The sequence below is a fragment of the Triturus cristatus genome, chromosome 9 (genome assembly GCF_964204655.1).
Source record: "Triturus cristatus chromosome 9, aTriCri1.1, whole genome shotgun sequence".
NCBI classification, from domain to species: Eukaryota; Metazoa; Chordata; class Amphibia; order Caudata; family Salamandridae; genus Triturus; species Triturus cristatus.
The window spans coordinates 179866867-179879751 of NC_140592.1; the positions used below are offsets into that span (position 1 = coordinate 179866867).

Sequence of the window (12885 nt, forward strand, 5' to 3'; positions counted from 1 at the left end):
TTGATTTGAATTTTCTTTTAGTGAATACCACCAAGGAAGTTTCTCCAATTTCTCAGTTATCCTAATTACTTTATTGAGTATGTCTTTGTAACAAATTTAATATTTATATCAAGCAGGAAATAGGCCAACACGTTTCGCAACTTCTAATGTCGCTTCATCAGGGCCTAAAGATAACTAAATACAAAAAGGGGACTAAACGTCTTCACAGTGTTCAATTATCCAGTTTTAAAAACTGTGACACATAGATAAGCATTGAATTATTCAATCTCCTAAAAATTCTTATGGCAAGTGACTTCAATTCTGGAATGCAATTTTATAATATGTATATGTCCATAGTTAATTTGCGGCATTATAACCTAATCTACCTTGATTTGGCTCACCGTATCAGAAGTCGTGAAACGCCAATTTTATGCTTGAACTAAACATTACATTTGCTGCAAAGACATTCTCAATAAAATAATTAAGATAACTGAGTAATTAGCCAAACTTCTTGAATGGTATTTACTAAAAAAGGAAGATTCAAATAAAATATAAGATACAAATAACATCTATAGCTCTAGACCTCAAACTGCCTGTTTATTGTTCTTAAACGGCCGATGCTTAAGGGAAGGCGTAATACAGACAAACAATGGTTCGATCAGAAAAAGCAACAAAAGGCATAGAAGAACTGAATATATCAAAAGATCACCTGCCACTATATGGAAAAGAAGAAAAACAGTCTTGTATATTCAATCCACAGTTACGAGGTTAGGGCAGCAGACAATATTTCAAAACCAGAAGTTTAAGACATATACACATAATTGCATTTCTGAAAGTTTAGTTACATATAAGTAAGTCTCAACCAACATTCTTATTTACACATTATATTGAAAACTCTTAAATCCACAAGTGGATAAAGTGATAGAGATGAGTGCTCAGAGAGGTGCTTGTGTGGATAAGGAGTAGGAAAAGAAAAAAGGGGGTCCTTTAGACGTTTTCGCAAATCATATTATTGTACTTGGCAGCCTGTGTGGTATACAATTTCTAATAACATGCATCGCATCTAGAAGTGGTCCAGTTGTTAAGTTACTATTGCCTGTTAGACCTGGCACCATTGGCGTGGATCTCCCTTCCATTTTTCGCTGTTGTCTCCTCTGTTTTTGCTGGTAATAGATGCTCTGGGCGCTGTGCCACTGCCATTCAGTGCCACAACGTGAATGCTCCCTGTGTAAAGATGACATGTGAATTGGTATATCCATGATTGGCTTATTTGGTTTGCCTCTTAGTCCCTAGTAGCGTGGCCTGTGTGTGCCCAGGGTTGGTAAACCAAATGCTACTGGTGGGCCTGCAGCGCTGGTTTGCGCCACCCACAGAAGCAGCTTATAAAGTGTCTCAGACCTGCCACTGCAGTGTCTCTGTGCAGTCTAGAACTGCCATCTTGGATGTGAAGTGCACCCACTTCCCAGCCCCTGAACCTTCCCTTGGCATCATGTAAGTCACCCCTATGGTAGGGTGCATTGTATGTGTAAGGTAGGACATGCTCTGATGTGTGTAGCATGTCCTGGTAGTGAATTACACCCAATTTCGTTTTTCACTACTGTAAGGCTACCTGTTCTCCATAGGCCAGAATGGGAGGTTTGGCTATTACATTCTATAGTCCTAATTGACCCACATAACATAGTAGAAAAACGAATTTAGTATGCCTGAGCTCAGAATATTAAAATACATATTTTAGTGAAGTTTATTTTTATATTCTGTGTTTGAAAATACCACTTTTAGAAAGTAGGTATTTTCTTGCCTAAGCCTTCCAGTGTGCTCTGCTGTTATGTGTATTGGCTGTCTGGTTTTGGAGGGACAGGGCAGACTGAGTCAGACCAGGGTTGAATAGAGAGATCTGCATTGGAGTATGGGGAGGGGTAGCTCCTGGACCTGAATAGGGCTGTGCCTGGCAAGGTGAATGCTGGCTCCACCTCCCACTGTGCGTCTGATGGTAGACCCCCTCTTTCTGAAAGGAAGGATGCAGCCTGGTAAACAAAGTGCTCCAGGGCTGGGCAGAACTGGTTCTGGCTGGGTTCAGTGACTTGTAGCTTCTGAGAACAAAGACTTTTGGGGGATACATATCTGTGCGGAAACCCCTACAATTGGTATTGCTCCTGGACAACAAGAAGAACCTCTGTCCATGTAACTGAAGGAATCTGCAGGAGAGTACTGTCCTTGTGCTAGTGTGCTGTTTCTTGGACTGGCCTGCAGTGGTTACTATTGGACTTGGAAGAAGAGGAAAAGGACTTTGAAGGAACTTTTATTTTTGCTACAGCAATCACCCAAGGGCTAGAAGAGAGCTAGCCTCCTGCAGGAGTCTCTGGCACATCAGACTCCACCACAGCCTCCTGTATCCTCCCAGCAAGGATTTCTATCTGCAGGTGAGGCTCCTGTAAGTTCCAGGGCCTCTAGTTCTACTGTGGAGAAGAGAGTGCTGAAAATCGTCGCAGCTGAAGAGCGTAAGGAAAATCATCGCATTGCTGCCGCTGAGTGCCTGCTACCGGAGATCATCGCATCACACGTTTGCGGGCTGCCAAATGCTCGCTAACCCGAAGATTATCGCATTGCATGTTTGCGGGCCTCAAAGTGCTCGCTAACCGAAGATCATCGCATCGAGTTCATCACTTCACGACTTCGCAGGGCGGATGCCGAGCGTTCACCATTTTCATCGCATCCCATCAGGATCTTCGCTCCCTCGCAGAGCGCCATTTCTTTTCATCGCAACAAGATCGCACACGCCACAGGCTCGGCGCATCATCCTCCCTTCGCGGCAAGGATTTCAACACATCGCCGGCTTAGCGTGGAGAAGGTGGTCGCTTTGTCCTACACGCAGATCAGCGCCATAATCCTCCCTTGCAGCAAGGATTCAACGCATCGCTGGTCAAGCGTGAGGAAAATCATTGCTACAACTTCTTAGCGACATTTTGGTTGCTTTGCTACAGAATCCAGGTATTTTGTGAGTTAAAGGGTCGCAGAGACCACTGCCTTGAACTGAACACCTCTTTGCACACTTTGAACTATTTTTGCAGCATTTCAAGAGTAACCCTATTTTCTAGTATTGTGGATTTTTACTGTTATTGGTCTTGTGTTAAGTCTATATATAAAGATACTTATTTTTTAGAACTACTTGTGTGGTGTCCCTTTGTAGTGTTCTTCACTGTGTTACTGGGTATGGTCATAAATGCTTCACACACTGCCTCTGAGATAAGCCTAGCTGCTCGTGCTACGTTACCACAGGGTTGAGCAGGGGTTATCAAAGGGTGTAGCCCGCTTATTCTGACTTAGGAAGAAGGGTCCCTACTTGGACAGTGGCCAGCCATTGCCAACTAGAGACCCCATTTCTAACATTGCCACTCTGCACAGATATCCAAACGATCCAGGCTTAATGAAATAGCGTCGACGTTTTGACCCGACACCTGGGGAGGGAAAGGTGCCACTGAATGCCTCACATGCGATTCTTCATCAGGACTAGGAAGGTGAAGGAGCGACCAGGATGCTGAAGTTATCCTACTGAGAAAATAGACCAGGAAAATTCCATGAGGCAGAAGGGCCCAAAGGCTCCAATCTGATAGGTGAACAATCTCTACTTTAATATGCGGTCGTACCAGTGACCATATTGGGGAGAACACAAGCATTCACATGAGCACATTCTCTGAGCATCATCTTTATCCACTTGTGGATCTAAGAGTTCTCGATATAATGTGTAAATAAGAATGTTGTTTGAGACTGACTTATATGTAACTAAACTTTCAGAAATGCAATTATGTGTATGTGTCTTAATCTTCTGGTTTTGAAATCTTGTCTGCTGCCCTAACCTCGTAACTGCGGATTGAATCTATGAGACTGTTTTTCTTCTTTTCCATATAGTGTGAGGAGATCTTTTGATAAATTCAGTTCTCCTATGCCTCTTGTTGCTTTTTCCAATCGGACCATTGTTTGTATCATAAGTTACCCAGGTCCTTCGGGTTACTTTTGGGTTACCCCATTGTTTTGTGATTACTAATCAGGGAAGGCATGGCCATACCTTTTGAGGTTTGAATTGTCTGATAAATAGTGCCATTTCTCCCCTTGATTAGTTTTCACACAAATGTGAAATTGCATAATGCAAAAAGTCAGAGACATTTTGTGAATTTTGCATAATGTGGAATTTAGACATTTTATGTCAGTGTAATTCAAATTTCACATAGGCCTAGGTAGGGCCACTAAAAAGAAATAGCATTACAGATGGCTCCTGATCTGAAATATATATTCAGTTTCAAGAATTGGCCTGGCATCACCGTCATTAAAATATGTTTTGAAATGTTTTGTTTTAAATCCCGCATCTTTCTTGATTACATTGAACCCTGCCATTCATTAGGGCATGTCCTTGTTAAGTTGCTGCTTTAGGAACAGCATCACTACCTGTTATGTTATGACCATATCATAATAGATAGATCTCTCAAGTTAGTTCCTGAAGCCAAGTTTATTAACTTATCTTCAGTTTAGCCTCAGAATTAGTTTATAATATTTAGTCTGAGCTAACTAATAATTAAAGGACTAAGATGAAGATACAGTACCTGAATGCACCAAAAGCTGAACACATTTAAACTTAATTTGGTCTTTTGTCATCAAGCAGATACTAAAGTTTATCTATTTCATAGACGCACATCACATACTTTGGCAGTGAAAAGCGTGATAGATTTTTAGCGTGGTACTGTCAACAGACATAGAACTAAAGTATTTTTATGAGCAAAGAGTCCATCGGTGACCCACCTGCAGATGTTATAGGAATCAAAAATTGCTAAGAATCCAGTAAATAAACTAGAATTGTTCGAAAGTGAAGAAATTGGTAAGCGCCAGTAAATTGCATTAATCATAGGTCATATATTACTTACCATTGCATTTAACTTAGCTGGTCATACGCATTCACCATTATAAGTCTTGCAACAATCATAATGATGCTCCATTGATGAATTTGTTGTCTCACCCACAATGTACTCATAGGTATATTTGGTTACACTGCGAAAAATAAACCATCAAATGTTCTTTAACTAGCTTAGTTATCAATAAAAATGCATATTTTTATATTTCTATTAGTGTTCCAAGAGTTGTGGGAGTGGCTCACGGAGAAGAGAAGCAATATGCATGAACTCTTTGAATGAAGTCCTAGATGACAACAAATGCAGCATTCAAGAAAGGCTAACAGTTCAACGCTGTAGTGACTTTTTGTGTCCACAGTGGAAAACGGGTGATTGGTCTGATGTAAGTGAGACAGAACATGAGAGCATTTATAAAATCAGAAACAAACTGTAGCCAGAATATTTATTTTCAATAGGGAATGCTATTCCTTTCCAGTTTCTCTCCCAGTTGACTTTCCACTACATCTTTTTCAAATCAGTTGAGTTTGTAAGGGGGGGGGTCACACTTTATGAACTCTGTATTTAGCCATAATTCCCAAACGTTTTAGCACCACATCCCACTTTTTAGAAAAACAAACATTTGCGTCCCACCTACCTTTAATGTAACTAAAGCATTGGGTGGTAGCATATTGTCGTTTACAGACAGCATATTTTAAATTCTAATGGGCAGCAAGTTTGCACGGACACAGTTATACCTATAAAACTGTATAGCACACAAATGATAATGGGTCAAAATTGGGTTTCTGTGTTTATCTATCATTTGTGCATCATCAAGTAACATGTCTTGATTTGTTTTGATCTATTAAAATTTCTGTTTCCAGGACATTTCAGAATTACCAAAAAATGTGCTTCATTTGTTTGCTTTTCTAATTGCTGAATTCATATAGTTCATGTACAGGTATTTACATGTTGCTGTGTGTTGCAAAAACAGGGCATCCTACAGACTTTCCTTTTACACTCCCTGTACTACAGCAAGACTCTCACATAATTCACTTTAAAAACTCCTCTCACTTTGTAGTCAGAGAAAGAAAACTAAATACCAATTCCCATGTTTAAAGAATAAGCAGCAATTCGTCAGAAGATTGACGCAGAATGTAAAGGCATTTTCTTTTACTGCTCTCTCGGTCATTCCTAACCCATGAAAAATCAGAACACGACCCACAGTTTGGGAAACACTAGTATAGCTCCTATACAACATATACTTATGTCTTATATTGCATGTTTCTAAATAGAATGAGAGGGACCATTTGTTCATCAAAGGACTAGGGTTCATTCTAGAAAAAGCAGCAAGATGTCCTTGTGTTCACCAATATTAAGAAAACTCTTCTTCATTCAGTCTTCTCCATCACACAGATTCAACCAAGGAGGACACAGTTACAATTGAAAAAGCAGTGTGCCAACATACAAACATATATTCAAAACATTATATATCAATTTATTAAAAAAATATAAAGCAAATGTAACAAGTTAAAAACAAGAAAACAGTTAATCGTGCGTAATTCATGTTTTTCAAAATAGAAAAAGATTACACCATAAGTTGACAAACAGACAAATTGGATTACAAGAAATAAGGGCGAGAGTATTAAAGGACACTACACTTTGTCATAAAAATACCAAATCCGTGTAAAGTCGCGTTAGGGTTGGAACCTGACATACAGGGAACAGTCAATATCTTGTGTGACAGCACGGATTTTAACGTCAAATTCCTGTTCTGGAGTATAAGTGATTCTCGCACCGTGGTGAAATTTCTCCTAAGATATATCGTCCGTGTAATATCTTAAGTCTTGATAAAGATGGTTTAATTCAAGATAATGCCATCAAAACGCGTCAATGCACTAGTGTCATAATCCGTGCAGTGGGCTGTCGCACTAGATATTGATTGTTCCCTGTATATAAGGTTCCAGCCCCAACGCGTTTGTACACAGATGCGGTCTTTTTATAACAAAGTGTAGTGTCTTTTAATACTCTCGTCTTTATTTCTTGTAATCCAATTTGTCCGTTTGTCAACTTGTGGTGTAATCTTTTTCTATTTTAAAAAACACGAATTACGCATGATTAACTGTTTTCTTGTTTTTAACTTGCTACATTTGTTTTTTTATGCTTTTAATAAATTGATATATAATATTTCCAATATTTTTTTTTGTGTGTTGGCACACTGCTTTTTCAATTGTAACTGTATCCCCCTTTGTTGAATCTGTGAGATAGAGATGATTGAATGAATAAGAGTTTTCTTAATAATGGTGAACCAAAGGACATATTGCTGCTTTTTATATTACATGTTCTCAAATGTTCAAAATTATTTTGCTGAACTATTGATAAGAAAATTACCCAACAATGTTGCAATGTTTAGCTTAATTTACAGAACCCTCCTTATGCCTTAATATATAGAAAGTGCCTGTCTGCTCAGTGCACACACTGAAGTAGCTATGCCCAGCGCAGACAGGGACAGTGTGTGATAGTAAGAACAAAAAAGTGCTTTCTTCAATGCTGGCACGAAATTACTTCTACAGTGGGGATTGCACAGCATTGAAAGGTGGTCTGGTGGATTCTGTGTTGGTTCACCTTTGAATGGAAATGGACCAGCAGTGCATTAAGAAGGAGTTAGGGCTCGCCCTGAATGGTTTGCAGTGTGTGTCTGCGCCCACCTGCTGGCAGTGCCTCAGCATTTCCTGTGCCTTCTGAAACTCTCTTCCAAGGGGCACCCTCTAGAGATGCACTGACTTTGCACCACTTCATAAGTAACACAAAACCAGTGCGCCTCCTAAAGGCATGTTTGCCTCTGTGCCCACATTTGTAATAACCTGCTGGGGCAAAGGTCTTCCCTCATTTAGTAATTACCACCTCAGAATTCCATGGGTGAAAAATGTGTGTCCACGTCGTCCCTATTAGAGAAGCTTCTACAGCCCCTTCTGTGGTGCGCAAAGTAGACCACGTGCAAACTCCCATTGCACCCAAAGGGCATGTTCTATATTGTGCATATTGTACATTTTTTTAGCCCCTGGTGATACCAATTTTAGCAGAAAATATATCAGTGATTTTATGTGGCTTTGTTCTTGCATGCTTGAACATGATAATGCTATGAATCTCCAGATTTGAAATATTGAGAGAATAACTGAATCATTTATGAATTTGGGGATTCACTGCTTTACACCAATGTGATTGAAAATGCTTGGTCAAAGAACACTTCTGCATAAATACCAAAATCCGTAAATGAGTATTGAAACTGAGATCATTTTCTTGCAGTGCCTGGTAACTTGTGGTAAGGGGCATAAACATCGACAAACCTGGTGTCAATTTGGAGAAGATCGATTAAGTGACAGTGCATGTGATGTTACAACAAAGCCAGAGTCTGTGCAGATGTGTCAGCAACAAGAATGTGCAGCGTGGCAAGTCGGGCCATGGGGACAGGTATTTTAACTGATAACATTAATTAGTTAAATTTCTGTTTAAGATTGCTACTTCTAATTGCAAATTCCTCACTTTATGAATATCCTCAGGCAACAGACTGGATCTGGAGATTAAGCAGTCCTCTTGTGTGCCAGTAGGTGGTGTCATGCAGCTCCACATCAACTCTGTCCCGCTCTGGAAATGCCCCACAAATAATGCTGGAGTTACATATATCTGCCACCCCTGCGAGCTGACGTCAGTGCCTTTCTTTCCATGCCTTCCGATGCGGATCCGGAGCTGGATCCCTCATTTTCTGTCCTTAGACAGAATTAATTTTGTAAACATTTTCTACAGTATGTCTCACCGTACAACTACAGACTTCATACCCTTCAAGGACTGCCATAGGCAGATGTCAGAGACGGACTGCCATCAGATATATCTCTGGTGTCTGGGTTCCTCACACGATTCGAAGTTGTGTGACGACTGTGCCAGAATGAACCTGACAGCCATCCAAGATTGCATTGCCAAGCTCTATGTCACTGAGCACTATCTGGAAACATGTAGGTGCTGGTCTCCCTCGAAGTTGAGCTTGAGGACACGTTCACACTCTTGAGCCCATTCTCGGGATAAGTGCCCTTTCACACTGCAAGTCGTCAGGTAAGTCTAAGTCCAAGAAAAAACATAAGAAGTTTAAACATGACTCCTCTTCTTCCTGCCACTCTCATCAAGAGAATTCGTGCAAATGTCAGCATGCCTCCCAGTCTCTGTCCCAAGTCCCCTGCCATAGAGCCAAACCCTCGGCTCATCCTGATTCAACCTGAATTCACGGATCCTTCCCTGATGCCACAATAGGTTGAAGCATTTATGGAGGCCATGTTGCATATATTCTGCACCCTACCGGCCCCCTCTGGAGTGCCTCTGGGCCACAATGATCCGAGGAGACCTCCAGTCAGATTACTACCGGAGGATCCACCCCTGATGCCAACTGTGCCTCTTGATCCAGCTGCGGGGCAACCACGAATCTGGGGCTGACGCCTATTTTGACTTCTTATCTGGTGCTGAGATCCTTGCTAGTTCCCCGTCGGTCAATGCCGACACCACTAAAGCCAGATGAAGAACCAAATGTTCTTTTGGACTCAAGGGAGAATCCACCTGGACTGAAGTCACATCGACTTCAACCGCAGACACAGTACATGCAGCCACATTCAGACTTGGATGGGACATTGCCACTGCTGACACATTGTTCAAATATAGAACGCCATGACAGTGATGACGATTTACAACTGTATGAGTAAGAAAATCTGTTTTGGATCTTCAAGATGACAGTGAATTAGATACATCCCCTGACATAGGCCTGAATTCTCAACCAGCCCTTCCACAGGGGAGTTAGCATCTTTTGCTATGGTCATTAGATGGGCTGCAGAACTCTTCAACCTCCAACTGCTGTCGGGAGAGGTAAAAACTAATGTCCTCGTAGAAGTCCTGCAGCCTTCAGAGTCAATTCTCCCATTCAAGTAGGCCCTAGCAGAAACCTTAATGGGCACTTGGACCAAACCAAGATCATGCCCGCCTATGCATAGGTAAATTGCCACATGGCACAGTCTGCTCCAGGCCCCTCCAGCATCCTACTGCTGAGAACCTTCTGATGCAAGGTTCAGCAAGCAGGTTGAACCCTAACTCTTTCCATACTACACCCCCAGATAGGGAATCCAATTTCATGGAGGCCTTTGGGAGTAGAATATTCTCACCTTCCAGCTTAGACTTCAAATCAGTCCAATTGCCTCTTTGGATGTTGCTTGCACGTATTATGGAACATGGTGAACAAAATCTTACCTGAGGTTCCTAGTGAGTTTCACACCAGTTTAACTCAGATCACACATGATGGGCAAGCAGCTGTGAATTATAGAAAATCTGATCTAGGCTGGACACCACTGATCGCTTGGGTAGAGCAGTTGGCTTTAGCATGGTCCTAAGCAGCCACTCTGGATGAGATCCATCTTCTTCTCAAGTGACATTCAGGCATCACTGATGGACATGCCTTTTGAGCGCATCCATTTCTTTGGCCAATTTGGCCCTGGAGCTCTTCAAAGAAAGTTAAGCTTTCAGCCCCCATGCAACAGCATCCACAACAGCAGCACCCTTGCTGAGGCTTTGGAAGGAGAATCCTGCAGAAGCAATGCCAAGACCAGCCTCCACATCAACAGACTTCCCAATTCTTTTGAGGCAGAGGTCGGAGATCCGGCTAACAACATCCAGATCCTCAGGGTTTACATACTACCCAGAGCCTCACAATCATTGTCCCTCTCCTAAACCCCTTTAGCTTGTCCCCTGCAGCACACTGTCCCCCAGTTGGAGGCATGATAAGTTATTACCTCCATGGGTGGCAAAGCATCACTTGACACAGATGGGCACTTCATATCTTTTAGGAATGATATGCCCTACCTTTCCAGTCCACACCTACATCTGACTGACTTCCGGAGGACCATTCATCCATTCACCAATGTTTTTCTTGGAAAAGAGAGCTATTGAGAGGGGCCAGCATCAGAAATTGGGACTGGATGCTGCTCCCATTATTTTCTGGTACTGAAGAATGACAGAGAACATTGTCCTATTTTGGCTCTTTACCCTGTGACCTTCTTCCTCAGGTCAAGATGCTCACTGTGGCCCAAGTTCTGTCTGGCCTTAATCCAGGAGACTGAGTGGTGGCGTTGGAAACTCTAGAACTGGCAGAAGCATCAGGGTATTTCCATGATTGAACTCCACCTGACAATCTTTAAATGCAAGTGCGGACAAGCTCCACCTGCAATGCCTAGCAGATCAGAGAATGGCAGTTACACTCAGAAGTGGCGCCGGCATCTTCCAGCAATGGAGAACCCGGGCTCGATCTCTACACCGCTGCCAAGAACATGCAGGGCCAGCGCATTTGCACGTTGAAGTTTCCAAGAAAGCTCTCTCTCTCTGCGACTCATTCTGCCTAGCCCAGAGCACAGGACTCTTGTATTACTTTCCACCGCTACCTCTTTTGTACCCTGTTCTGAAGAAAATCATGAATGACCAGGTTCAAGTCATCCTAGAGGTTCCAGATTGATCTATGAGAGTATGGTATGTAGAACTTCTGGGCATGAGCATCTGTCCTCCGGGAAGGCTGCCACTTGTGTTGCAGCAGCAGGGCACGATCTTGGATCCAGCCCTTAGCAGTCTACTCCTTCATGTGTAGAAATTCAGCTTTGGATGTTGATCAAATTTGATCTCCTTCCTGAAGCAGTGGATGTCATCTTGGCAACCAGCCATATCTCCACGAAGTCTGTTTACACCAAACGCTGGTACATGTTTGTGGCTTGGTGTGGCACTCGCAATATGGAACTGTTGCAGTCAATGCTGTCAGATATATTGCTGTATTCTTTTTCCTTTGGCGCAGCAAGGGCTTGCAGTGGACATTGTTAATGGTTATTTGTCAGCCATTTCACCTTTTTTTGCGTTTATCCACCATTCTGATTCAAATCACCTGTTGTCATGCTATTTCATAGGTTTCCTCCTAAATCCTTCATGATGCCACAGTAGAATGTTAATTTGGTCCTTACTTTTCTTAAGTGCACCCCTTGTGAGCTGATGCACAGCTACCCTCTACGGTCTTTCTTGTTGTGATAACTGCAGCTCGTCGCATAAATGACCTTCAGACTCTTTGAATCCAGCTACCCTACACCACCTTCATGTATGACAAGTCATGCTGAGGACTAGAGGGGCCTTTTTACTGAAGGTTATTTTCTCCCTTTTATGTTAGAGAATCGATCACATTTCAGTTCTTTGTTCCACATCACCCCTCAAAGGCTGAGGAGAAATTCCATCATTTGGACTCCAAAAGGGTGCTGAGGTTTTACATCAAGCACACCAAAGACAGAAAAGGGCTTTAAGGTCTGCTATGCGCTGGTCAAGAGGGAGCCTCTTGAAGAACTGAGGGGCTATCCTGTCAGGGCCAAAGCCCTACCACTACGTTGGCATGCAGAGTGCCTGTCCTGGATCTATATCAGAATGCAACGTGGGCATTAGTGCATTCATTCATGAAGCACCACTGTCTTGACAGCAAGGTCAAATGGGAAGGACATTTTGGTCATTCGATGCCGCAGGACCTTTTGGTATGAGCCATCCCACAGACCCACCACCTGGGGAGGTACTGCTTTGGTATCTATTCTAAAGGTGTGCAATCTTTTGCTACAAGTATCCATCAGTAAAACAAGTAGTAAACCTTCCGTAACTCACTTTTTGGGGGATACACTATCTAGCCGCAGATTCTTCACCACCGTCCCGCCTCCCCATTCTATGGAATGGCCTCTTCTCCATCTAAAAAGGTCACAAATTGAGATCTGCACACTGGCACCATTAATTACTTTTTAGACTCCACGCTTGAGGTTGTGGACAGTATCATGAGTGGAACTGACTTCAACCCATATAAGACACCATAAAATCAACACAACTGTTCTGCGGGTCCCATTCACGTGTCACCATGAACTTGCACTAAAATAAGCTCTTCCTTGGAGCCAGCAATGACTTCCTCAATGCATTCTTGAAATTAGTGATTTGTAAA

At 42.3% G+C, this 12885-nt stretch overlaps 1 protein-coding gene across 1 annotated transcript in view; it reads left to right on the plus strand.

Annotated features, from left to right (window-relative positions):
• Window positions 1-12885, plus strand: part of ADAMTS9 (ADAM metallopeptidase with thrombospondin type 1 motif 9) — an 876266-nt gene that overhangs the window by 454099 nt on the left and 409282 nt on the right. Inside the window, exons 21-22 of the mRNA XM_085624697.1 lie at window positions 5095-5259; window positions 8160-8324. Of these exons, the coding sequence (XP_085480823.1) occupies window positions 5095-5259; window positions 8160-8324 (330 nt within the window). The remainder of the gene's footprint in view (window positions 1-5094; window positions 5260-8159; window positions 8325-12885) is intronic.